This window comes from Dipodomys ordii, unplaced genomic scaffold (assembly GCF_000151885.1).
Source record: "Dipodomys ordii isolate 6190 unplaced genomic scaffold, Dord_2.0 Scaffold97, whole genome shotgun sequence".
In the NCBI taxonomy this organism is placed as follows: domain Eukaryota; kingdom Metazoa; phylum Chordata; class Mammalia; order Rodentia; family Heteromyidae; genus Dipodomys; species Dipodomys ordii.
Genome location: NW_012267313.1, coordinates 9,206,322 through 9,232,368, shown reverse-complemented (window position 1 = coordinate 9,232,368; position 26,047 = coordinate 9,206,322). Strand labels below are relative to the sequence as shown.

Here is a 26,047-nt window from a genome sequence, read left to right as displayed (position 1 = left end):
GAACTAAAAGAGCAAGGCTAGAAGTCAAGAATGATTATGAATGAGAATTCAGAAAAATTTAGCTCCCCAAAGGTATATTTTCACATCAAGGAGGCATGAATTCTCAAATCTGTAGAGTCATCTCCTGAATGTAAGGTTAGAGGCTTTGGTCTTATGATTCCCACAGAGAAATTTATTTATATTCCACACACTGGCAACACATTCTTTGTACTCCTAAGGAGACTTTGTTTATGGGAGGGGACAAAACATTTTTCTTCATGTCTCAGCAGGAGCAAGGCCTCTTGTCTACGATGTAAATGCACAGATTCATTTTGCTGGGTGTTCTTGCCTGCAGAAGACACCAAGACACATACAATGATATCTGGTTCTCATTATACCATCTCTAAGTTAAGAACTGGATATTTGCCATAAATAACAATCATCCCACTTGCTTTAGAAGCTCAGTATTGGCATTCAAAGTAATAGTAATAAGAACAGGCATTAAACACCTAATAGCAATTCATGACTTGCCTAATACCAAAGGAAATAAAATTGTTTGTTGGCCAAACACAACATGTCGTTTAGCTAAACCAAGTCACCAGTCTGCTAGTTTGTGGTAACTAGTGTGTAAGCTATGCTTGGCCTTTGGAAAAATGACTTATTATGACGTGATTTGACAGGCTCCCATAAAACCTCTTTGCCCAAGGTAAAATATAGCATTTCCTACTTTTCTATCCAGACCTCCAACATTATTATTGGGAATCTATTCTTTTGCTAGTTAAGTACTGTCACTGTCTCAAATTATATCTTTGGAGTGTTAATTCCCAAATGATTATCAAATACAGCAATAAGTTAACTTGTTTAACCATCATTACTCGGGACCACCTATGCATATCTGCTGACAGAACACAGAATTGTTTTGCCTAAATGTTGACAAAAATCAGAGTAGAGCCAGCAGTAGTGGTGCCCCCCCTCTAGTCCCAGCACACAGGAGCAGAGGTAGGAATATCAGAAAGTCGAGGCCAGCCTAAGCTACTCCATAGTGAGACCCTGTATCAAATCAAACAAACACAAAAAGTTCAGAGTGGAAAGAACTAAGCTGAACCCTTGCAAATGGGAAGTTCTAGATATTCTTTTTTTTTTTTTTGGGTCCGGTCGTGGGGCCTGAACTCTGGGCCTGGGCGCTGTCCCTCAGCTCTTCAGCTCAAGGCTCTACCACTTGAGCCACAGCGCCACTCTGGCTTTTTTCTTTTTGCTTATGTGGTGCTGAGGAATCGAACCCAGGGCCTCAGGCATGCAAGGCAAGCGCTCTACCACTGAGCCACCTTCCTAGCCCCGTTCTAGATATTCTTAAAATAGGAGGGTTTTGGGTGTCCAGAAGCAGAGAAAGGGCATGGGCCACTAGAACGGTGACTTCCCTTTCTGGTATGTAATCTGGAGAGGAAGACACACTCAAAGAGAAAGTAATCAGGCATGGAGACATACTTGGCACACTTCTTCAGGGTGCTCAGATCTTCCTAACATTTATTTTCTCAGTCTAGGGTTGAGTGTGATGTTGAGAAATCAGAATAAGGAAGCTATCGTTTTTTGAGACAGACCACACACAAAGTTAGTGGGCTCCTGTAGTTGCCAGTCACAGAGATATTCTGATAGATTTTACTGACAAGGGATGTGGTAAAAATGTATAGCAAAGTCAGAGAAGAAAAGGCACCAATGTGCTTGTCCCCAGAGTCCCCAGGGACCCCAGATGGGGGAGGGAGTCCTGCTCAGTTCCACCAAACTCCAGTCACTACTGCAGCTGCAAGACCTCGCCAGGCCCTATCCGCACCCCTTGGCAAGACTATTCTAGTTTCTAGCTTCTCTGCTTGAGTGGGTGGCCTCTTCTTTTCTACCTTCTCCCCCAGCCATTCTCTTCTCCACTGTGGTTTCTATTTTAGCTCTCTGAATGAGGACTTAGGGTCATCTACTACTAAGTGTGAGAAAAATGTCAGTACAATTAACAGAAAATCCAATTGACAGTAGTTCAAATGAATCGGGTCTGGTTTATTTCTCCCATAGGAAGAGACCACAGGCACTGACACTGGTTCTGTAGCTCAAGGCTGATATTGCTGACTCAAGCTTAACCTTCCAATTCTTCCAATTTTATGTATCAGCTTGTGGCTGCAAGATGGCCACTGCAGAGTTAGAATTACTGTGTCTACATTCAAAGTAGGAAATAGGAAAAAGGTCAAGACCTGCAAGGCCTCCTAAAGCATCTGTTCATTGTATGTGATGAAAGATTTCTCCCGTAAGTGCTTCAAACCCCCGTCTACACACACATAACTTTTGTTTCTGCAGCATTAATCAAAACTATATCATATGAACACACTTAGCTGTCACAAAGGTTGGAACAGTAACATCTAGCCTCTTTAGTGAGAAAACAGTGAGAGAGAAGGTGAGAAAAGGTGTTGGCAGTCCACAGTGAACCATGTCTGCCATTGTGCCATGCAGCATGTGCCATCTACCCTAGGCAGAGCTGTATCCTAGGACTTCTCTGTATTGAGACAATTGTCACTAAGCCAACGCTTTGTCAGACATCATCAGGTGTCAGCATGGCAGCTAAGAAGAATGAATAAACTCTCCCCAGGGACCCAATTATAGCTTAATCAATCATGCATTTAGCTCTACTTGCTTCCATTCCACCTCTCTTTATGAGCTTATTCTGTTCATTCATATGTTTATCAGGAAAATATTAATGAGAATGGCACACACTTGTCTGAGTAGAGGGCAGAAAACACAAACTTTATTTTCTAGCAAGTGAAATAAATATTACTGTGTCTATGTCCAGATACATGTATTTACATGTGTGTATATATATATATATATATATATATATATATCTGTATATGCATAAAAATCTCAGATCAGGTCCCTTTCATGCCCTTACTGCTGTCCTCAGCAAGGATTAGATGATCAGTAATTACTTGTACAAAACATATTATACATGCACAAATACCACCCCCCCCACACAATACACATTCCATGAAATCCAGATGGTAATAAGAGCTACAACAAAAGTAGAGCATTGGCTATAATTTATAGAATGATCAAGAGAATGCAGAACTACATGTTTCCACTGAAAAAATTTCAAAGTGTCTCCTCGAAAGGGAAGCTGGCTGACCTTCTGCTCTGGAGAACAGGGGAAGGAAATGCATGGTGCCAGAGCCCAAACAGTGTGGGCCACATGTTCAGTTCTCACCGATCCCATTGTATTTTTCATTTCTTCATTTATTTTTATTTGGCCTGTTCATTCCCCTAAGCCATATTGAGTGTGGCTTTCAAAATATGATCCTGAGCAGCATTTCCGTGAGTATTTGGCTTTGGAATGACCACACAAATTTGTTTTCATAGTTTTAAAAACTCACCAAAGGCTATCATGAGACCAACATGTACTTGGATATTGTCCAGCCATCAGATATGGGAAATCTATTGAGAAAGCAAGCACATTGCATATTTGCTTCCACAATAGATGCTGTGATTGTTAAACTTTGCCCAAATTATATTTTTTCAAAATTTTTATTAAGTGGTTACATAATTTCCCAAATTTCACAGTATTGTGGGATAGTGAAGCTTAAAGTCACAAACACGTTCTAACTTCCATAGGACAAATTGTCTATCATGGTCTATAACATTTATGAGTTCTATGAGCTTTGCAATACAGTTATTTCTTCCACCTTGGGTGATGTGTACATTTCTTTTGTTTTGCATAGCATCAGCTGTTCCCTCTTTCCCACTTGCTCCCTCCCTCCCATCCCTGCCATTGAGTTGCTTAGTTAGTTCATTTTGGTCAATGTCCAGTGCAGTTGATGGGTCCTGCTGTTGTATGTTTTTCCCTGATTCCCTCTAATTCTGTGTCGGCCTCCTGGTTTCCCTCCAGTGTGCACATATATACCATACACAGATCAGCAGTATGTGCCCAAATTATTCTTTAGGAATAGAAGACAGAATCCTATCCTTACCTGTAAGTAGGAGTGCTGTTAATAGACACTCTCAATTGTCAGCTTTCTTTGGGAAAACGCTTCAGCTGAAGTCATAGGAACCCAAAATCACATCCATTCAGCACTGGAGCTTGTGGGCTAACCCCTTACTCCCATTCAGGACACTGCCACAAGGCCATCCTAGCTTAGAGCTCCCATTGCATTTGTTGAAATGAAGCCTTTGTTGGCATGGCATCACAGAGAACTTGTTCCTGTCCTTACTTTTCATGGGGTTTTAATCTCAACAGAGATTAAAAAAGTTGCTGGGCAACTTAATCTTCACTCCAGATTATACTGCAAATATTATGATCAGTTCTAGACCCCTAAGGTCAGTTATTTATCCTTGCAACTCTGCAATGGCTAGAAGGTGCATCTATAGGTAGACATCATTAAAAAAATCAAAGGAAATAGTCCTCCTTCAACTAAATAACGTCTTCCTACTCAAAGTAGGTGTCAATGCACCCAAGCCAAGGGCACTGGCTCTTCTTGAATGTTTTGTCAGAGGAAGGCAGCATGTCAAACCACCTTGAATCAGAGGTACTGAATCGGAATCTGATTTTTCAGAAGATCCCCAGGGTTCCCATGGACAGTAAAGTTTGCTAAGTATTGAGCTAAGAGATTTAGTAATATCAATTAGATTATCTAGCTGATAATTCTTTTTATTTGTACAGGATGCCTTTACAGGATGCTTTTTCTATGTAAAAGCTGGTTTGGAAATACTGGAATAGTACATTCTTTCATTCAACAAATACTAATTGATCGCCAGCAAAGATTTCAGCACCATGGGGTTTACATTCCAGAATAGAAAGAAAACAAAATCAATCTGTGTGTGAGAGTATTAGAGTGAGAGTAGGTTGTAAAAAGCACCATGAAGAAATACTATGATAATACAGTCTGGTCAAGAGGATGGGAGACTAGCTTGCAATTTCAATGTTTTGCAAATGACCATACGTTAGGCAGAGAATTGAAGCAAGTGAGGTAGCCACAGGCCTATTTGGACACCATGGTAAAGACAAGAAGACCAAAGTGGCTGGAGTGGAATGGGAGAAATGCAGCCTCATAATAGTTGTGGTCAGAGAGGCGAGACAGCAGATCTTAATGAGCGGCTGCTGGATGGATCGTGTCTGGACATTTCCTTGTTACAAAGCTTTCTCCCGGCCCAAGTCCATTCGATTCTGGGCCTGGGTGTGTGCTCAAACCACGATCACTAGCAGAGTCTCAGCCCGGGCAAGACTGGCCTTCCAGAGAGGGTTCTGAAGCCTCAGGCTCCAGGACGCCCAGAAGGCTGGGCTACGTGTCTGGGCGTGGACGAGGGCCAGGCTTTGCCACCTTAGGGCACAAACAGGAAGAGGAATTGCGGAACGAGGTGCCAGGCTGAAAGAAAGTAACCTTTGGAGCCAAGTTCCTCTCACAGCCAGTACCCTGGATCTTGAAAAACTGTACTTATTCACTTGAACCCCTTCCTCCAGCCCCCCGGGCCCCGCCGCACTACCTCGGCCTAAATCCAGTCTCCAGGTTTCCAGCTGCTCTGGGAGTCCCTGTCACGATCCCACCCAGACCCACGGGCCCACCCACACCCCGCCTCGCCATCCTAGCCCCGCCTTCCCCGCTCCACAAGCCCCGCCCCTCCCAATCTCGTCCACTCCAGGTCTTCCAGTCAGGCTATTGATCCCGCCCCCACAATGGCCACACCCTCAGGGGTGGGGCTCAGCTTTTACAACCCCGCCCCGCCCGGCCGCCCAAGCTCGGCCTCCCTCAGGCGTGGTAGTCGGGAAGAGTGGGCGGACGTGACGCGGAGTGGAGGCCGCGGGGCCCGTGCCGCGAGTCGCCCTTTGTGGCTCCGGGCTGGACCCATAGGTTATCGGTGGTATCATGACTCCCCTCGTCGTTTTCCTGCTTCTGGTGGTGCAAGCCGGGAGCGGGGCTACGAGGAGCCTAGAGGATCCCGAGCTGCCCTCCGGTAGGGTGTCGCGGCTGGGTGGGGGTGGAGACGGGGACGGGCACGGGGGCGGGAGGAGGCCGGGAGTCGCCTGGGCCGGGAAGCCCCGCCTGGCCCGGCCGTTGTCCCCGCGTCTCCCCGGCGGTGCTCACCTTGGATCCCGCACCTGCACCGCGCGGCTGCGGGGCGGCTGCGGGGGGCGGCGCAGGCGCACGAGGGGCCCGCGCGGCCCTACGGGGCTCTCCGAGTGTGTTTTTCCATGCGTTCCTCGGCGCGCCGTGGACGCCCTGGCCCCAGCTGTGGCCTGGAGACGCTCCTCGGGGCGCTGTGTTGCCAGGCCTCGGTTCGCCGGAGTTGCTCTGCGACTCTCTAGATGGTGGCCTTGGGACCCCCGGGTCGCCTCTCAGGGCGTAGCACTTTGTTTCCATCTGCTTATTGACTTTTCCTAGCAAACACAGGCCGAAGATCGTTTCTCTGAAGTGGAGGGTAACGGTGATTAGGAGGAGGGAAAGCAGTAGACTTGAGTTCCTCTGTAGCCTTCGCTGGAAGGCCGGTGAGGCCCCACCTGCCTAACTCCCGGCGACCCCCGCTGGGCCTCCAACCTAGGACTTCTTCCTAGAGTCCCTGGGGGGCGCGCGCCTGTCACACGCAGCCCTCCTTCTGAAGTCCTGCGAAGCAATACTTAGTCATTCCTGAGGCAGAGGTGGTTACAGGATGGGAGAAGACAGTTGTGGTTGATGATCTCTGCTTTCAAGGATCTTCACACTAGCTAACAGCTGCTGCGGGGCACATCTCATTTCACAGTCATCTGTGAAGTCTGTGCTGGTGGTCTCCATGTATTGATGAGAAAGGGGTACAACTGATCAAGGGCTCCTTGCTACTTGTGGGAAGCTGTTGTGGTTTGGCTCCATAGTCCAAGTTCTTATCCAGCCTATCAGTTGGCATTCTATCTAGGGCCATATAGCACAGCTGTGATGAAGAGTCTGGACTTGTGCACCAGGTACAAGGAGACACAATATATATGTCTGACTCTCCAAGGGAGTCTGGGAAGGCTTCACGGAGGTGGCTCTGGCCTTCTTATCAGAGGTGCAGAAGAGACTTGAGTGTACAGAGGTGTGAGAAACAGTGTTGAACTCATGGGATAAAAAGTGTTTCATCATTTGCCTGTGCTCCAGTGCCTCATGCCTGGAATCCTAGCTACTCAGGAGGCTGAGCTCTGAGGATTGCCGTTCAAAGCCAGCCCGGACAGGAAAGACTGTGAGACTCTCATCTCCAATAAACGACCAGAAAACTGGAAGTGGCACTGTGGCTCAAGTGGTAGAGCACTAGTCTTAAACTGAGGACCCAGAGGAGTTTATTGGCTCAGAAAACTCAAGTAAAAGTTGAAGAGAATGTTAAAGATGCCAACTGGGTCGTAGGGAGCTAGAAGCAGGAAGGCAAACAGCTAGATTTCACCATTTCATATTTCTGTTGGTCTGAGTATTGACAGCTTTCCCTGCTTGGCAGGAATTATAGCTGTTGATAGCTTTAGGGTCTTAAAACCTTGCAACTTCTTTCAGCCTAACAAAATCTCAGGGCAAGGCTCCGACTTACCCAGCTTGGATACTGCCAGCTGTGTGTATGTTGAGGAGGCAGGGTTAGGAGAAGACACACTTTTGATGGGTCAGGGTGGAGGAGTTCCCAGAACAAGAGGCAAGGTGCTCTTGAAAGAAGTAAAGGTACAAGCCAACAAAACTGAGGTGGCTGATCCTGGCTGAAGTCAAGGGGCAGCCACCTTCCTTCCCCTTACAGAGGGGAATGACTTTATGCAAGATGAACTAGAGCTAGGTAGAAAGGCCAGTCATCTTATAGAATACTGTGAGGGTATATGCAATGGCATGGGGCCCATTAGAAGGTTGTGCTGAAGTCATGAGATGTGGTCATGTCATCGGAGACAGGAGGACCATTTGATGAGGGGACATTTAGGACTGTGCCTGGATGTGGGAGGAAAGAAAAAAAAATGACTCAGGTTCCTGGAACAGAGAGTTAAACCAGTACCATGCTCTTCCTTCTGGTTGCAGGTTCCTCCAGAGTGTGATGTTCCTTGTAACCACAAAGTTTACGTGTCTTCAAACCTGTCCTATCAGCGGCCATGCCTGCTGGCTACTACAGGAGGATCTATGGCTTTGGAGATGCTAGCATTTTATAAACTCAATCAGAAGTGTAGGGTAATATTATGTGTAGCATTGTCATTATTTTTTTTTTGGATTCTATTTTACTTGGTTAGGAAGCTCAAAATAGAGCAGATAATGCAAACATACATCCAGAAGTATTCACTTCTGATATATTCTGAATTATGTAATTATATATCATATAGATATTTCTATCTACATGATATAAGAATAGGTATAGATAGATATACCATATCTATACAATATATAACTGTTTGGAAGTACATTTCTCTAGTGTTTTCAGTGCTATTCTCTGGATGTTGTTGTGTTCCTCTGCTTTCAATTTTAAATGCAAAATCTCCAGTGTGGGAGGAAAAGGCTCAGTGACACCTGCTTCTGGCTCTTGGATAAACTTCCAGTCCTGCCGTTGCCTGCTCTTGGACTCCCTATGTTTGTGCATTTGTAGTGTTACTGGGTTTGACTGTAGACCTGAAAGTCCATCTCAGAGGAAGCAAGAAAAGGTAGCGACATAGTCAAGTTTCTGGAAAACCCAAGTGTTTGATATACTTTGTGTAACACTCATCACTCAATTCCCCAACACTGCCCCCCAAACCAGAAAGCCACAATTTATTACAAAAATTTCTCAAGATGTTCAGGTCAGTAAGCAGGTTGGGAGATGACGTCTGCAGACACTGTGGCTCTGTTCCTGTGTAGGTGTGCACCCCTTCTGTGGTCCTTGTACTTGTATGTCAAGGTGTGTGGTGAACTCCTCAGGCTAACCTGCAAAAAACAGAACAGCTGCTTTGGTTATAGTGTGGCACCCTGGCACTACCCTGTTAACTGTCACCTGGCCACACAAAGGAAGTGTGCAGTGTGAGATTGTTATCTCTTTGGTGTCTGTGCTGTGGTTCCCCTGCCATCCTGCATTCAGTAGCTCTTCCTGCAGAGCTGTTTCTGACTGCTGATTTTTGGCTCTTTGGGACATTCCCAGCGCCCTGCCAGTGGCGGTACTTCATCTTTACTGATCACGGCCCTCATATTGGTCCTGTCCATTAACTGCTCTGTTTGTTCTGTCTCTTCTGGCTTATCAGCTTTCCAAGAGAACAGCTCTAACCACAGCCTTCCTTTTGTTTCTGTGATGAATTTGAGTGTACCGAGAGAAGCTGGTACTCTTCTGTATGGTTTTGTTAAACCCTCAGCTTTGAGGTCTGGAGGAGCTTTGGGAATTAGATCTTAAAACGGGTAAAGTTTATTCTTGGTAATTTGCTTGCATACTACACCAACTTATTATCAGCTTATTTCCAAAAGCAATAAGTTATGTACAACTACCTGGGCATTTTCGAGAAATGTAAAAAAAAAATCTATGAGATTATTTTAGTTTATAAAATCATTCCAGCAGGATCTTTTTAAAAAACATTATAGATAAAACACTCTTTTTCTTTTTCTGCATATGTTTTTCTTTACACAATGTAAACATCATAAATAATAGTTTGTAGTGATCCTTACTTTAATCTGAATGTAGAGCTATTTAAAACCTCAGATTTTAAAATCTTGAACTTAAGAAAACTACTGTGTCTGTGTAGCACATGGTTTTGGCAAAGATAATGCAAGTAATGTCTAATAACCACATGACTTCTTTTTGATCATGTTAAAACTCCAATTACACCTTTCAGTATAAATATACAGAAGCTTCGTCTAATAGTAATTTCCGCCTGCTGTAATTCATGGAAACTTCTGCCTATTGTGAATGCTTTGAAAACTATGTTTTAAGTGCTTATCCTAGACTAATATGCTCCACTTTAAATTATGGAAAGCATAGTTCAATTCACATTGAAAACTAAGACTTCAGGACTGGGAATATGGCTTAATGGAAGAGTGCTTGCCTAGCATGCATATAGCCTGTGGTTCGATTCCTCAGTGCCATATAAACAAAAATCCAGAAGCAGCTCAAGTGATAGAGTGCTAGCCTTGAGCAAAAGAAGCCCAGGGATAGTACCCAGGCTCTGAGGTCAAGTCCCAGGACTGGCCAAAAAAGGTTTGATAAATCTCTTACTGTGTGCTATTTATTGTACCCTTTCCATGACTGAACTGACTACTGTATGCCTTTTCCTCAAAAAGAGTTTCAGATTTGAATACATGTCATTTCAGTTGGGCATAAATATATAAAAAGGCTTAAAAGATGTGGTAGGCAAGGTGTGGTGGCTTTTATTTGTAATCCCAGTTACTTTTCAGGCAGAGATGAATAGGAAGGCTAGTGGTTTGAGACCAGCCCAGGAAAAAGGTTAATAAGATCCCATTTTATTAAGTCTACATGTATAATCAAAGTGACATGGGAGGATCAAATAGGAGAATCACAGTCCAAAGTTGGCCTGAGACAAAAAAAAAGTGAAAGACCTTGTTCAAAAAAATAACTAAAACATAAATTACTAGGGGCATGGCTCAGGAAGTAGAGGGCCTACTTAGCCCTGGTAGAATGTAAAAAGACCAAAAAAAAAAGTGGAGGGAGGAAGGGGGAATCCTTGTGTAGAGGTGAAAATTTTAGTTAATTACCATTGCCTTCAGTGTCCTGGAAAGCTGAAAATGTGCCCAATGTGAACAAGCTCAGGGGGTTTCCAAGTGAAATGGTGAAGGTGTCACCTGGCTTCTTTGTATTTCTTGTCTAGAATATGATACATTAATCATGAAAAGGACTGTTGGGCTGGGTGCCCAGGATTTAAAAGAGAAAAAAACAAAATGAAATATTGAGTGTGTTTTGTAAAAAGCCCTTCCCATCCCAGAAAGCTAACTGTTGATGGCATTGGAGTTGTCAGTGACTGCTTCAGTCAGTCTCCACACGTCTGCCATAACAGAAGGTGTTAAGGGTCAGCACAGTATTCTGTGGTGAAGGGTTGAGAGCCAGGTGGCATTTCAGAGTGAAACTGGCCATCCTCACTGGTGGCATTTCAGAGTGAAACTGGCCATCCCCACTGTGGCTGGTTTTCTCTGGACAATGATTGCAATCTGTGTTGTCACACACCAAACATTCTGAAGTTAAGTGAATTCAAGAGTATTGGTGTATGAGGCAGTAATCTTATTTATATAGACCTTGAATATAATGGGAGTTTATTGCCCCAGCAACAAATTTGCCCTTGTATTTACATTTCCATTATTTTGTAATGTTTTCACAATTGAAAATGAATCAATACATAAAAGTTGACCCTTAAACATGACAAGTCATATAAGTTCAATGCAGTCTGTAAATGTATATAACTTTCATAGGTATATTAAAACTTCCCAGCAGACTATTCATAGCAGAACAGATATGCCTTTTTTTCTTTATTATAGCTGGCACACAATAATTATACATGTACATATATTCCATCTATTTATAGAATGCGTGTGATTCCTTTAGACATGTACATAATGTGGAATGATCAGATCAGAGCTAGAAATTTATCAGTATCTATTGCAGTATCTGTTTTTCTCCCAATAAACCTATTTGATTAATATGACATTCATAAGGTTTTTCTCATGGTAATGTTAGTTTCTTATTACTGTCCATTTTACTCTTACAGTGCCTTTACCAGCCAGTGTGATAATCAAATCTTATAACATGGACCCTGTCTTGTGTTGGGAGTACCAGAACATGACACAGAACCCTGTGTTTACTGTACAGGTAAAGAACTACGGGTAAGTGTGTGGTTTTTTTTAATATCTATTTGATTCTTCCTTTATCTACATTTTTGCACATTTCACAACGCTGTGTTCTACTTTCTGAACTCCCTGTAGGTGGCCATAAGTACTAAGGATTCAAACTGGTTCTATACTGTTCTACCTGCCTCTTATTTAGTCTTCCTGTCAAAATTGAAGTAGAAAAATAGCACTAACTTCCATGATTCTTTCTCTAGTTACTCTCTGTTTCTCTGTCTTTCTTTCTGTCTTTCTGTCTTTCTTTTAAAAGTAGCATCAGGTAGTTACATCTTAATCAGTCACCACACCACTTCCACTATTCTACTCCCCACCCCCACTTCACAAACCAGGCTCAGAACGTTTCCTAGAAGTGACTGCGAATAAGTAGCTACAGCTCAAGGACTCCCAAACCAGAAGAGTGACTTCAATGTGCATTAGTTTCATATTTTCCTTCATGGTTTGATTGAGGTTAAACATTTCTCTCAAGCTCCCTACAAAGTGTTCACTATAGAGAACATGGTAGAGAGCTTGTTTCATTATTGGTGATGTGTTTATTCAGATGTCCACCGCACAGATTCCTTTCAGTAAACAATCAGATTCCTTTCAGTAAACAAGCTGTGAGAGAAAGCGTATGAGTGTGTGCACATGCTGCTTTCTATAAATCCATGAATATCTTTTGCATCCATTCATTAGTTTTGTTATTACTGTGATAGGCGCACAGCTAATTTTTTTTCACAATATGTTCTATTTTACTTGCTAGATTGACAAACATTCAAAATGTAAACACGCTCCTTTTGAAAATGGGAGACATAGGCATTCTCATATGTGACTTGCATGGATACAAAATTGACCTGGCCTGAATAAAAGAATTGGGAAGGATCTTCCAAAATTTTATGAGTTTCCCTTGTTTGTGTATTATTTGTTTATTTTGGCAGTGCAAGGGGTCAAGCCCAGAGCATTTCATGTTCCAGGTAAACACGTTGCCACTAAGTTACATTTCCATCTTCCATGCATTTGCTTTTTGACCTAATAATCCCACATTATGACTTATCCTTATGATTTATAAAAATACACTTTAAAGACATTCCCCATGTTTAGGAGATAGACTGAACAAGTGACTGCTCATCACAATATGGTATTCTATGTACCTTTAAACAAAAACATGAAGAAAATTTCTAGATCTTATATGTAGTGATTTCCGGGATATGTTGTTAAATGAAAAAAAGAAACTAAGTCAATAAAGCCTACATAGTGTAGTCTTTCGGAGGTAAAAAGGAATGGAGAGAAACATTTGCATAGATAATGCAAATGATAGCAAGTGAAAACTTAAAAACCAATCAACTGACTATCTACAAGGATAGGTAATAATGTAGATATGGATAGAAAAGGAAAAAAGAAAACAACTTCAATCTTTTTTTTTCCCCTTGGAGAAATGATGATTCCATGGTTAAGCTAAGGAAAGGCTAAGGCTTGAGTTTTTGGGTTTTAGGGAGTTTTATGTTTGTTTGGTAGATTTGCCCTATTCTTGTGGAAGTGGGCATTGAACTCAGAGTCTCATCCATCTTAGGCCAGAGCTCTACCATTGAGCTACGCCTTCAGGCAGGGAAGGATAATATAACTAGAAGGCCTCTTTATGATAGAATTTCTTTTAAAAATGATGGTGATAAGCCAGGGATAAGCCGATAGTTGTAACTACTCAGATAGCTGAGATCTCAGAATTGTGGATCAGAGCCATCATGGGCAGACAAATCCACAAGATTCTTTAATTAACCATCAATTAACTAGCAATGGGTAGAACTAGAGGCATAGCTAAAGTGGTAAAGTGCCAACCATGATTTAAAAAAAAGCCAAGTGAAAGCACAAGCCTCAATAATAGCACCCCCTCCCCTTCACAAAAAAGACTAAAACGATGCAGAGATGTCAGAATGACCCAAAAGTCATCATAAATAGACACTAGCTAGCCAAAAGTTAGCAGTTTGAGCAGCAATATAAGATTACACAAAGAACTAAGAAAGGATCCCTGTATTTCTAACTGAAAAGAGAAGGGCTTCCTACTTTGGCTCCTCCATCCTATTCCAGCTTAGTTTGTTCTAGCAGCTCTGAGCTGTGAATAAGAGCAAAGAGAGGAAGAGATGGTTCAAATGATTGCTATAACTAAGTTACCTTCGTGTTTCTTTATTGTTTGTCATTTTAGGAATGGAGAATGGATTGATGCCTGCACCAATATTTCTCATCATTGCTGTTCTATTTTCAACCAAGTTGATGAACCAGAATATCCTCTCTGGGCCAGAGTTAAAGCTAGGGTTGGACAAAGAGAATCTGCCTATGTAGAGTCAAAAGAATTTACTCTGTGCAAACAAGGTAAGTAGGATGTACGCATGTATAAATTTGAGGATGTTTGTCTTCTGCATACGTTTGCTTTGCTTAGCAGTTGCTACAAATGATCATGATGCCTAAGACATTTGCAAAAATTTAGGGAATCATTATCTATTATTATTTTCATTCCAAGCTCCACACATAGGACAAGGAGACAACCATCACTTTGAAACTTATGAACCGTTAAATGTCAACTCGATTTAAATCCCTATAGACGGCCATTCTCTGGTTGTACTTAGCAAATACCCTTTCCTTCCCTGTCTTCCTTGTCATTTATTTCCGTTTTGTATTCACACAGGAGTTTGCCATGGGTCTCTCATTTTTTTCTTCCTCTGCCTGGTCCTTAAAGTCCTTGGAAATTTAACAACTGATTACATTGAACATTTCAAAGCTGGACTCTGCTGGCTCACATCTGTAATTCTAGCTACTCAGGAGGCTGAGATCTGAGGACTGCAGTTTGACGTGAGCCCACTGGAAAGTCGGTGAGACTCTTATCTCCGATGCAGCACCCAAAAGCTGGAATTAGAGGTGTGGCTCAAGTAGTAGAGGACCAGCCTTGAGAGAGAAAGCTCAGGGAAAACACCCAAACCACACTTAGTTCAAGCCTCAGTACCATCACAAAGGGAAAATACACACACACACACACACACACACATCTGCAACTCTGTGACTTTTAGGTTTGGTTCTTCTGGCAGCTACCCATGGCATACTTGACCTGTGATGTCACTGTCCCTCCAACTCCAGAATGTTCATTGTCACTCCTTCCGCTATGTATGCCACCTCACCCCGACAGTCATCTCTCTCCTGGGTAGAACCCTTTGGTTGCCTGACCCTCAGTTGGTCTTCTAGTCTTCAGTGCCTTTTCTTTTAGCTACACTTCCTTCTGGTTCAGCTTCTGTGCTGTTTCTTCAGCTGCTGCCCCGTGCATGATCTCCACGGCTTTGATTCTGCTTCTGCTTTTCAGATTGCACCACTGTGAGCTTCCTATGGGTCCTTCCTCTGCTTGTCCTCTCGATGTTTTTATTCCCCTGAGTGCACGAATTTGTCAGCTGACACTGCAATCTAAATGATGCTTATCAAGGGCCCACTCTCTGTATTCAAGCAAATATGCTAGGCCCTGAGACACTGACAAGAAAACTAGGTCTGCCTGGCACACGGTAGGTGCCTAGTGAATACTTGAAGCATAGAGAAATGGTTTCCCAACGAAGTTGCAGATGTCGAAGACACAGTGATCATTTGCTGATATTTGAATTTCTGATTTTGACTTTCCCAGTAAAGATCAAACTGTTGACGAACTCTTACAGAGCCTAAATTTATGCCACACACTCTAGTGTGTGAAGACACAGAGTTTCACTGACAGAAGATGACTAAAGTGGCCTTTCAGAAACAGTTTTTAGGGGGCTGGGAAGGTGGCTCAGTGGTAGAGTGCTTGCCTTGCATGCATGAGGCCCTGGGTTCAATTCCTCAGCACCACATAAGCAAAAAAGAAGAAAAAAGCCAGAAGTGGTGCTGTGGCTCAAGTGGTAGAGTGCTAGACTTGAGCTGAAGAGCTGAGGGACAGCGCCCAGGCCCAAAGTTCAGGTCCCACAACCGGACCCCCCCCAAAAAAGAAACAGTTTTTAGAAACCAAGATTCTTAAAGATATAGAAACAAAGGTAAGGGAACATACACTTAATAGAGCTTCTTTTATGTCAAGGGTTTCTTTTTCTTGTTTAAGTTGGTACAAAATAATTGTTTTTCTTTTTTAAAATTATTATGTTTTTACCTTTTGGTGTTTTTTAAAAACCAACTATAACCAATTGTATTTCCCTGAAGCTATAAATGAAATTAAACTGCCAAAAGAGGTTTGGATAAGAGAATGTCTTGTCTGCAATTTAGCACACATTTCTTTTTGAGGTATATTTAGAATGGCTTCTAAGGCTTTGGGGAGAAGTTTAAATGTGGTTCTAGTAGAATCATAACAGAAAAAGTAGATTGGTTTATGGATTTTGATAATCTTATGAAATGCACTGGGAAGGTCCACCACTGGTATTAATTATAATTCTTTTCTCGCCCAGGAGAAATTGGACCACCTGCACTGAAAGTCAGAAGGCAGGAAGACCAACTCATCACTGATATATTTCACCCTTCAATTGTTACAAATGGAGAAGTGCAAGGAATTATGTATGATGCTATGTACGAAGGCGCTTGTTACACGTTCGACTACACCGTGTATCTGAGAGTGAACGGGAGCAAGGTAGGTGTTTCTGTTGCACCTTGTGCAATGGAAATTATTCCATAGCTACCCCCAAGTTGTTGGTTCATTTAATATTCATAATTAGAATGCTTGTGGGTCTTTAAGCAAGAATAAGACAGGTCTTATTTGGAGAAAAAACACACCTATGGTGTTTATGACCAGATGAATACACTTGTTTTTTTTTTTTCTTTTGGCCTAATTTAGCAAGGCCTAAACTATAATTATAATTGGTATACTCCACTGAGGAGATGAGACTAATTTCAGCTGGTGGTGGTGATTCAACTAGAAGGGCGGGCCGTGGTTTATAATAATGGATCAGAACAGGCCTCCAAGGAAGGTGTTAACTGGAGCCAAGGCTGAGGTCAAGAGGAGAGACTCCAAGGATAGGCAAGGAAAGCGTGTCAGGTGCAGGGACCCAACAGGGCTGAGATGGCACTGGAGGGCAATAGGGCAGTGGGTGGAGGGTGCAGAGAATGAGGAAAGGCAGGGTATTGGAGGGATTGACTTTGATCCTTGATGTGGCACCTACAGAACTATTTACTCAGCAGAGTGACATCTGAGTTAGAGCTTCCAGTAGCCCCTCGGCTGCTAGCACAGTTGTCTTTTCAAAGAGCTGACCTAATTGTGATATTCTACTGCCTAAGACCTTTCCACACATCCCATCAGCTACAAAATACCTAAATGATGACGTAGGAGATTCTCGGGATCTGGCCCTTTGTGTCCTCTCCAGCCACCGTCCCACATCCCCTTAGCCACCGTCCTGCATCCCTTCAGCCTTGTCTTCCATGCCTGTACCCTACTGAGAAGTTCCATACTCTTTCAGAGAATATCCTCCTTGTCTGTCTATTGGCCCATCTCTGACCATTCCTTGGCACCATCTCCCTTTTGAATTTTTTTTTATTTCTGGCAATGAATATTATTTCCTTTTCTATGTCTGGGTGCTATTTCCTAGTTCCATGTAGGATCCTATTCCATACTCTCAGTTGGCGTTTCTTTCTGATCTCTACACTGAATTGTAAGGTATTTGAAGTTAGGCCCCACATTCTACCCATAGTGGTTACCCGTGTTACCACAACAAAGTACCTGAAACAATTAATGGAAAGAAAAGCTTTATTTAGGCCAGTTTTCCAGGCTCAAAGGCTTGGTGCCTTGGCTGACTCAGTTCTGGTAATACATCATAGTAGAAATCATTACATCTCAATTCTTTCCTGTGCCTCACATACGTTAGGCAGGCAGTAAGCTGCTCCTCTAACTCAAATGGTTACATCTCTAACTAGAGAAGAGAGGAAGACCAAGGTCTCACAGTCTCCAGGGGCATGCCCCCAGGGACCTAACAACCTCACGGGTGGCTCTGCCTCTGAAGGCAACAGCACCTCTCAAAACCACCACCGCGGGACCTGGGGAGGACATTTGGCCAAAACTCTACCTTTGTCTCTAGGCCTCACTGGGTAATCCTGGATTAGCACTGTAGGAATAGGACAAATGAATATTGGTTGGTTCAACAGTTGCCAGAGAGCATTCTTCTTATTAAAAACAAAACAAACAAACAAAAAACCCTGAGCCAGGTGCCTGTGGCTCACACTTCTCAGGAGCTTGAAATCTGAGGCTTGCAATTTGAAGCCAGACGAAAAGTCCATGAGGCTCTCATCTCCAACTAGCCATCAAAAGCCAGAAGTGGAACTGTGGCTCAAGTGGTAGAGCACTAGCATTGTGCAACAAAGCTCTGAGACAGTGCCCAGGTCCTGAGTTCAAGCCCCGGGACCGGCAGAAACACAAAACAAAACAAACAAAAACCCAATAATTTTCTATTCCTATAAAGAACATGGTAGCAGACACACATTGTACAGCTATGTTGAAGAAACAAATGGACTTACTATTTGATGTCACAGCTGTTTTCAGACATGCTTAATATATATCATATATATTTCTTGATACACTTTCGTGTGTTTCTTAGGTGACTAAGCAAGATAAATAAAGTGATTTATTTATTTACTTGTTTAGCAGATTAAAGAATCCATGTGTTTCTATTCGTTTTTCTTTTTCCATGTAGAGCCTCATTACAAAACATGTACACGCGGACAATTGCAACGAGACCCTGTGCCAACTCAGCATCCTCATATCCTCACTGGAGTCTGAGTATTGTATTTCAGCAGTAGGAGTCTCAAGTGAATGGGCGGTAACAACTGAGAAGACAAAAGAAGTTTGTATTACCATTTTCAGTAGCCGTATAACAGGTAAGTCCTTGGGTGCAACTGTAACTGCCTGGGGTCTGGAAATTCTTGGCCCCATTTGAGGACTGCATAGGGAAAGTTGATCCAGGATGCCATAGGGCCAGTGGTTCTTAGAAGGAGTTTATGTAAGTTCAGGTGTCACCAAAGACATGTGCCTGGGATATCCAATGTGCCCTGAAGAGCCCACATGTGGCACTGGCCATAGGTGGCTTTGTGATCAAGGCAGGCTCTTTTAATTCTACAGTAACTGATGGAGGAACATGGACTTGGAAAGAAGAAAATGGTCCATGTTATTCATCTAGAGACAAGGAGAAAATACAGACAGTTGTAGGACTTCTCTTTTAGAATCTGAATTTACAGTGCATACTTGTATTTGTTGATCGTTTCTCTTGCTCCTTTTGAGAAGTATCTATTCAAATCATTTGCTCATTTTATACTTTTTGCTGTTAAGGATTTTTTTCTTGTTATTGTTTTGTGGGTTTTTTTTGCCAGTCCTGGGCTTGAACTCAGGGCCTGGGCTCTGACCCTGAGACTCTCTGAGCTCATAGCTAGTGCTCTACCACTTGAGCCACAGCACCACTTCTGGGTTTTTCTGTTCATGAGATATTAAGGACTTGAACTCAGGGCTTCATGCATGCTAGGCAAGCACTCTACCACTAAGCCACATTCCCAGCCCATTAAGGGTTTTGAATTCTCTTATATGAACCTTTTGTCAGATGACAAGTTGGCAACTATTTTCTTCTGTTATATAAATTGTCTCTTTGTGGTAAGGAATCTTTTTCATTTGATATAATCCCATTTGTTTATTTTTGCTCTTGTTTCCTGCGTGTTTTTTTTGAGGTCCTAGCCCAAAAAAATCATCACCTGTATCTTGAAGTGTTTCCCCAAGTTCTCCTTAGTAGTTTGAGTTTTAGGTCTATCTGATTTTGTTCTAAGCATTACAATTTTCTAGCCTATAGTTTTTCATAAACCCTAAGGATGTTTTGTATTTCTGTGGAATTAGTTAGCTTGTCTCCTTTTTTAGCTCTAATTTTATTTAACAAGTATATCTTTGAAGAATGGAAATCTAAGCTGAACTTCAGCCTAGATTTAATACTAATAACTTTGCAGCCATTATATGAATATTTCAAATAGGTGAATTAAAACAATAGAGAGCATTTCTGTTCATTGCCATTATCCACTTTGAAAATTGAAGCCCTACTTAATAAGCAAATTGTAAAATAATGCACCTGCCCTAGATACAACTTTTCTAAAGCCTAGATGAAAAATGGAGCAACACACTGGCCACATGGTGGCAGCACTGTAGCTGGTGAGCAGTAAACCCTCTCATGTCTTTATATACTAGACACTCAACCCTAGACTTCTAACATAGTACTAGAATTCATTATGTTGATATGTCTTAAATTTGCCAATACTGTAGGTATTTGAAATACTGCATGATATAAATTTTAGTAAGTAGTAACTTGCACTATTACTATTTGGAAGAGGTAACTTTGGAATAGAAATTATAGGGACAGATAGATGCCATGAGGACCAAACACGTCCATGATATATAGATTCCTATTCAATTTTAGAAGAGAGAACTTATGGGAAAAACGATAAATATTGTGCTGTAAAAATGTGAACATTAAAAGCAGAACTAGGCCAGACATGCCTGTAATCCTAGCTATTCTGGAGGTTGAGATCTGGGGATCTCAGTTCAAAGCCAGACAAATCCAAGAGACTCTTATCTCCAGTTAACCAGTAAAGAGCCATACTGGAGGTGTGGCTTAAGTAGTAGAGCAATCCAGCTGTAACCAAAAAAAACTGAGCAAGATCTCCAGGCCCTGAGTTCAATCTCTAGTATCAGCATTCCCCTGCAAAAAAGAAAAGGCCATGATAGAGCAAAATGCATAATGGTAATCACAGTGGTATAGTCTCTGAACTACACTTGTGATTTATAAAATAATTCTTTATATCTTGTTTGTAATCCAAGAGACTTTATTCCTATGAAACATATTTGTGTGGGTATATCTATGTATATATATTCATCTCTGAATCTTTATGTGTAATTTATAATCTTGAAATAAACAAAGGTAAGAACAATTGTGAGGAGTAAGACTAAATTATGTAAGTTATGTACACTGACACAATTTGTGTATGATGTGTGTGTGTGTATGTGTGTGTGTGTGACAGAGAAAGAGACAGACAGACAGACAGAGATGGTCCTTGGGCTTGAACTCAATGCTATCCTTGAGCTTTTTTGCTCAAGACTAGTACTCTACCATTTGAGCCACAGCTCCACTTTCAGCTTTTTTTTTTAAGTTTATTGGAGTTTCCATCCCAGGCTGGCTTCAAACCATGATCTTCAGATCTCAGTCTCCTAAGTAGCTAGGATTGCAGGTGTGAGCCACCAGCACCCAGCTAAGAGAGACTTAAATACCCTTGCCCTTTTGACTGAGAGAAAAATGGAAATATCCTAAGGTTGAGGCTATAAGGAAGTTGTTAAGGAAACACTATTTCCACTCTACCAGGCATGATGTTGTCGTCCCAGCAAGTTTCAGGCCTGTGGAGCTGGCACAAATCAGATTATAATCTAGGAGAGATGTCTAGCTTTTTCCTTAGAGTTCTGTCTACTTCGGTGTTCTTTGAAATTCAGATCTTCTTAATTAACTAGTGTGCAAATCTGTTAACGAACATTGCTAAAATTTTTTGGTAGATAATATCAGTATTCCTTCTTAATTCTAAGTTGTATTTTATCTTCTTTTTTAGATTCTGTTTGGATTCCAGTTGTTTCTGTCATTCTGTTTTTAGCCATTATCCCATTACTTGTGTATTGCCTTATGAAGAATCTATTTAGGAAAAAAAGTATCATGTTACCCAAATCCTTGGTAATGTATTTAAATATATTCTTTTAGCTATGGATGCTAACTTGTTACTTGTTAACTTGATCTTTTTGTTATTGTTGGCACTGATCCTGGGACTTGAACTCAGGGTCTGGGTGCTGTCCCTGAGCTTTTGTGCTCAAAATAAGCACTCTACCACTTTGAGCCACAGCTCCACTTCTGGTTTTCTGGTTAATTGGAGATAAGAGTGTTGGGGCCCAGCTTTGAAATATGATCCTCAGATCTCAGCCTCCTGAGTAGCTAGGATTACAGGCCTGAGCTTCTAGTGCCTGACTTTGATTTTTTTTTTTGCCTGTCCTGCGCTTGAACTCAGGGCCCAGGTGCTATCCCTGGGCTTCTCAAGGCTAGCACTCTACCACTTGAACCAGGGCTTCGCTTCTGGCTTTTTCTGTATATGTGGTACTGAGGAATTGAACCCAGAGCTTCGTGCTTGCTAGGCGAGCACTGTACCACTAAACCACATTCCCAGCCTGGTGACTTCAATTTTACTTACAAAATAGAATGATTTCAACATCATATAGGAGAAGGATATGATATGCTGAACTCATTGTATTTAATATTAGTATAGTACTGATCATTAAAGAGAATCTCTCAATCTACCACATGTCCTAAACTACATATTTGACTGCTCACCAAGTCCTTAAAAAAAAAATTAGCACAAAAACACAGACAAACTGGGGTTGGGAAGGTGGCTCAGTGGTAGAGTGCTTGCCTTGCATGCATGAGGCCCTGGGGTCAATTCCTTAGCACTACATAAGCAGAAAAAAGCCAGAAGTGGTACTGTGGCTCAAGTGGTAGAGCACTAGCCTTGAGCTGAAGAGCTGAGGGACAGTGCCCAGGTCCAGAGTTCAGGCCCCATGACTGTCAAAAACAGAACGAAACAAAAACAAAAACACAGACAAACCTAGTAAAGAATTTCAAATTTTGTGGAAATAAAAGATGAGTATACTGTGTGATTGGTTCAGAGATGAAGGCTTAGAGGTGCCCCTGTCAGGACCCATCCAGCTTGGGAGTAGGAGGTTAGTTGTAGCTTTGCCAAAGGCTATGGCTTACTATAGAACAGGAGTTATGTTTGTGTGAGGAATAAATAGGAGTTTATCTAAGTACCTAGGGACACTAGAGGATAAAGCCAAAGTCCAGAAAGTCTGGTTTGTGAAGATCTGCACAAATGCAGGCTAGAATATAGGAAAGATGGTTAAGAATGAGATTGTGACAGAAATTTAATATTTAAACATCTAGCATTTCAGTGTCATTTGAAATGATTAAAAAAAAAAAATAGCCAGGCGCCGGTGGCTCATGCCTGTCATCCTAGCTACTCAGGAGGCTGAGATCTGAGGATCATGGTTCAAAGACAGCCCAGGCAGAAAAGTTTGTGAGACTCTTATCTTCAATAAACCACTAGAAAACCAGAAGTGGAGCTGTGGCTCAAGCAGTAGAACACTCACCTTGAGCTGAAGAGCACAGGGACAGCGCCCAAGCCCAGAGTTCAAGCCCCACAACCGACCAAAAAAAAAAAAAATAAGGCTAATGGGATGATAACTGCTTGAATCAAATATGATAAGGATAATAGGAACATAGTGAAATTTGCTATAAAAAAGAGACTACCTTTAAGTCAGGGAGTAAGAAGAATCAGTAGTAGACAATTCAGACATGAATGATAATGGGCATGCTTAATTATTAAGCACAGAGTCACCTTGCAATATGTTATTTACTGTTTAGTAGAGCAATGAAAACAAACCTGACTGTCTAACAGTGCTATCCCTAGTAAAACTGACTGGTGCCAGTGAGAATAGCAAGGCCTGGGTAGGAAGGTAAGTGTGCAGGAGCCACAGCTTGGTGGTGAGTGCCTTAAGCACACCATGCCCTTTGACCCTGTCATTCCATTCATAGGAAATAAGTTCATAAATAAAAGATATGTGAAAGGTTCAGCACATTCTGTATCTTATCAACTAAATTATCAGTATGAAAAAGTAATGTCACTGACCATTTTAATGACAAGGCAGATGATAAGACTGAGTCACAGTGCTCCCTTTGCAAATGTAGCACACCCACTTGTGGAAGGAAATGCAGGTAAAGCAACCTGGGTTGGTGAACTATTAACTGACTTCATTTGTTTTTAACCTTAAGTGCTTTGTATAGAAAAGAAAAAGAAAAAAATCACTACCCTGTTCAGATATGTTATCCTAAATATGTCCTTTGGTGGTCCATTACTTTGAGACCTCTTTGGTTGGTTGGGTGGGTAAGTGGGTGGCTGGCTGGCTGGCTGGTTTTGAGAATAGGTATTTAAGTTTATCTACTTTCTTTACTTGATTTCTCTCTCTTTAGATCTCTGTGGTAAGAAATGTCACCTCAGAGACAAAACCTGAGTCAAAATATACATCGCTCATCACTTCATGCCAGCCATTGGTACCAGAAAATGAGGCGGTGATCTGCGAAGAGCAGGCCTCTCCAGCAACCGTTCCAGGCCTGCAGACAGAAGACAATCCAGGAGCAGCAGGAAACAGAGAACCTTCTAGTGAAATAGAAGTGGTCACTACTGAAGATAATATTTCTCAACTGACCACCTGTGGCCCTTTGACTCCATTAAACAAAGAGAATTCTTCCCCTTCAGATAGTAACCAGTCAGAGCCAGGCAGCTTCACCTTGAACTCCTATCACTCCAGAAATGGTTATGACAGTGGCCTCATGGAATCTGACAGCCTTGTATCTGACTCTGAACTCCTCCCAAATAATAAAGCTGAAGTGAAGTCAGAAGGACAAGAGCCCATAAGGCTGAGAAATGCTCCCACATCTTTTGGCTACGATAAACCACATGTGCTTGTGGATGTGATCGTGGATGGGGGTAAAGAGTCTTTGATTGGTTACCGGCCTACAACAGATTCTGATGAAGTTTCCTAAGATCTAATGAAAGGATCTGAATTTCCTGAATTGTTTTCCTGCTTTGACTTTGTAAAAACATCATGAAGTCTGGCGTTGTATCCTCACTGATATTAACCAGATGGAATATCTTGGCTAAGACAAATATGTAAATAGCCTTTTGACTTTCACATCCGATTTGAAACTACAAAGACTGTTGAAAACAACTCATTGTAGTCACAAAGTATATATAGAGTACACTATGATAATAATAAGTTACTCTTTGAAGCATGAAATTTTGGATAGAACATTTTTAAAGCACTGATTTTATACATCAGAGAAGATTAATGTTAATAAAAAAATCTATAATGTTAAAAAACAGTCCCTCCTGACTAAAGTGAAACATAAATGTAGCACAATTAAAGAAAAGCTAAAAAACCACCTCATTGTAGTTAATGAGCTTTTCCACCTAATGGATAACAGCAGATTTTTAATATATATATATATATATAATAGGTTATTTTTCTGTATGATGTTTTATAAATTTTATGACGTGTGTGTGTGTGTGTGTTTGCGTGCGCGTGCGCATGCACTCGCACGTTTACATGTGTATATTTTCCCAGTACCTATATTTGAACTCTTGGCCTTATGCTTACTCAGCTTGCTTGCTCAGTTGGTGCTTCATCACTTGAGCCATTCATCTAGTCCAGCTTTTTGCTCGCTATTTTGAAGACAGAATCTTATGAATTTCTTTTTCCTGGACTGGCTTCAAACTGTGATGGTCTGGCTCTCAGCCTTCTGAAAGCTTTTCCAAGTTGTACCTAAAATCTAAATCCAACTAGTAGAACTTAAGAGGATGTATTACTAGAAAACATGTACAGTTTTTTTTAACAATATTGCATTTAGTGCTTTTGAAATAAAATACTTAAAAACTTAATTTGGTATTTATTAAAACACTTAGGTAATCTTTCATAGTTAACAAGAGTATTTATCTATTGTGTGTTTCTAGGTATTGATCCTGTAGAAATATTTTCTAATTGTTTATTCTTTTTTTTTTTGTCAATTGTGGGTCTTGAACTCTGGGCCTGGGTACTGTCTCTCCGCTCTTCAGCTCAAGGCCAGTGCTCTACCACTTGAGCCACAACACCACTCCAGTTTTCTGGTGGTTAATTGGATGTAAGAGTCTCAGGCACTTTCCTGCCCGGGGTTGGCTTTGAACTGCGATCCTCAAATTTCAGCCTCCTGAGTAGCTACAATTACAGGTGTGAGCCACCAGCACTTGGCAGTGTGTACCTTTTCAAAGCATTTCCCAAATGACCTACTGCTTCCAACTTGGGCCCATCTTTCACAGTCCCAACAATTTATTCAGATTTTGAAACCATAAATGGATTAAGCCATTGATTAGGTCAGATTCCCCCAAGATCTAATCATCTCCACTAAAACCCTTACTGATATACTTCAAAGTATGCTTTAATAATCTCCAATGTCTCTCAATTCTGTCATGTGGACAGTCATATCATTTAGATTTTTAACTTTTGAGGCACTGAATTCTTTGTCAGTGTTCATCTCTCATCTTACATTGCAATAATTGTTCTTTCCAGTGAACCACAGAAAATTGTGTCCAATTTTCTCCAAACTTTGAACTCCTTTTGGAATTGTGTTTAGCATTGCATTGATGCCATATAATAATTAGGAATAACTATTTCCCAA

General features: G+C 41.6%; 1 protein-coding gene and 1 long non-coding RNA gene across 2 annotated transcripts; one reads left to right on the top strand and one right to left on the bottom strand.

Annotated features, from left to right (window-relative positions):
* Nucleotides 1–151: 151 nt before the first annotated feature.
* LOC105993557 lies at nucleotides 152–5,566 on the bottom strand. The gene is made up of 2 exons (XR_001175454.1): nucleotides 5,488–5,566; nucleotides 152–328 (listed from the first exon to the last, which is right to left on the bottom strand). It is a non-coding gene; the product is annotated as an uncharacterized LOC105993557 (long non-coding RNA).
* A 194-nt stretch (nucleotides 5,567–5,760) lies between these two features.
* Nucleotides 5,761–24,778, top strand: Ifngr1 (interferon gamma receptor 1). Its single transcript, XM_013026894.1, has 7 exons — nucleotides 5,761–5,955; nucleotides 11,639–11,753; nucleotides 13,948–14,114; nucleotides 16,187–16,365; nucleotides 18,416–18,599; nucleotides 21,348–21,466; nucleotides 23,807–24,778. Exons 1-7 carry the CDS (start codon nucleotides 5,868–5,870, stop codon nucleotides 24,377–24,379), a joined length of 1,425 nt encoding a protein of 474 aa, XP_012882348.1. The 5' UTR covers nucleotides 5,761–5,867; the 3' UTR covers nucleotides 24,380–24,778.
* The last annotated feature ends 1,269 nt before the right edge of the window (nucleotides 24,779–26,047 follow it).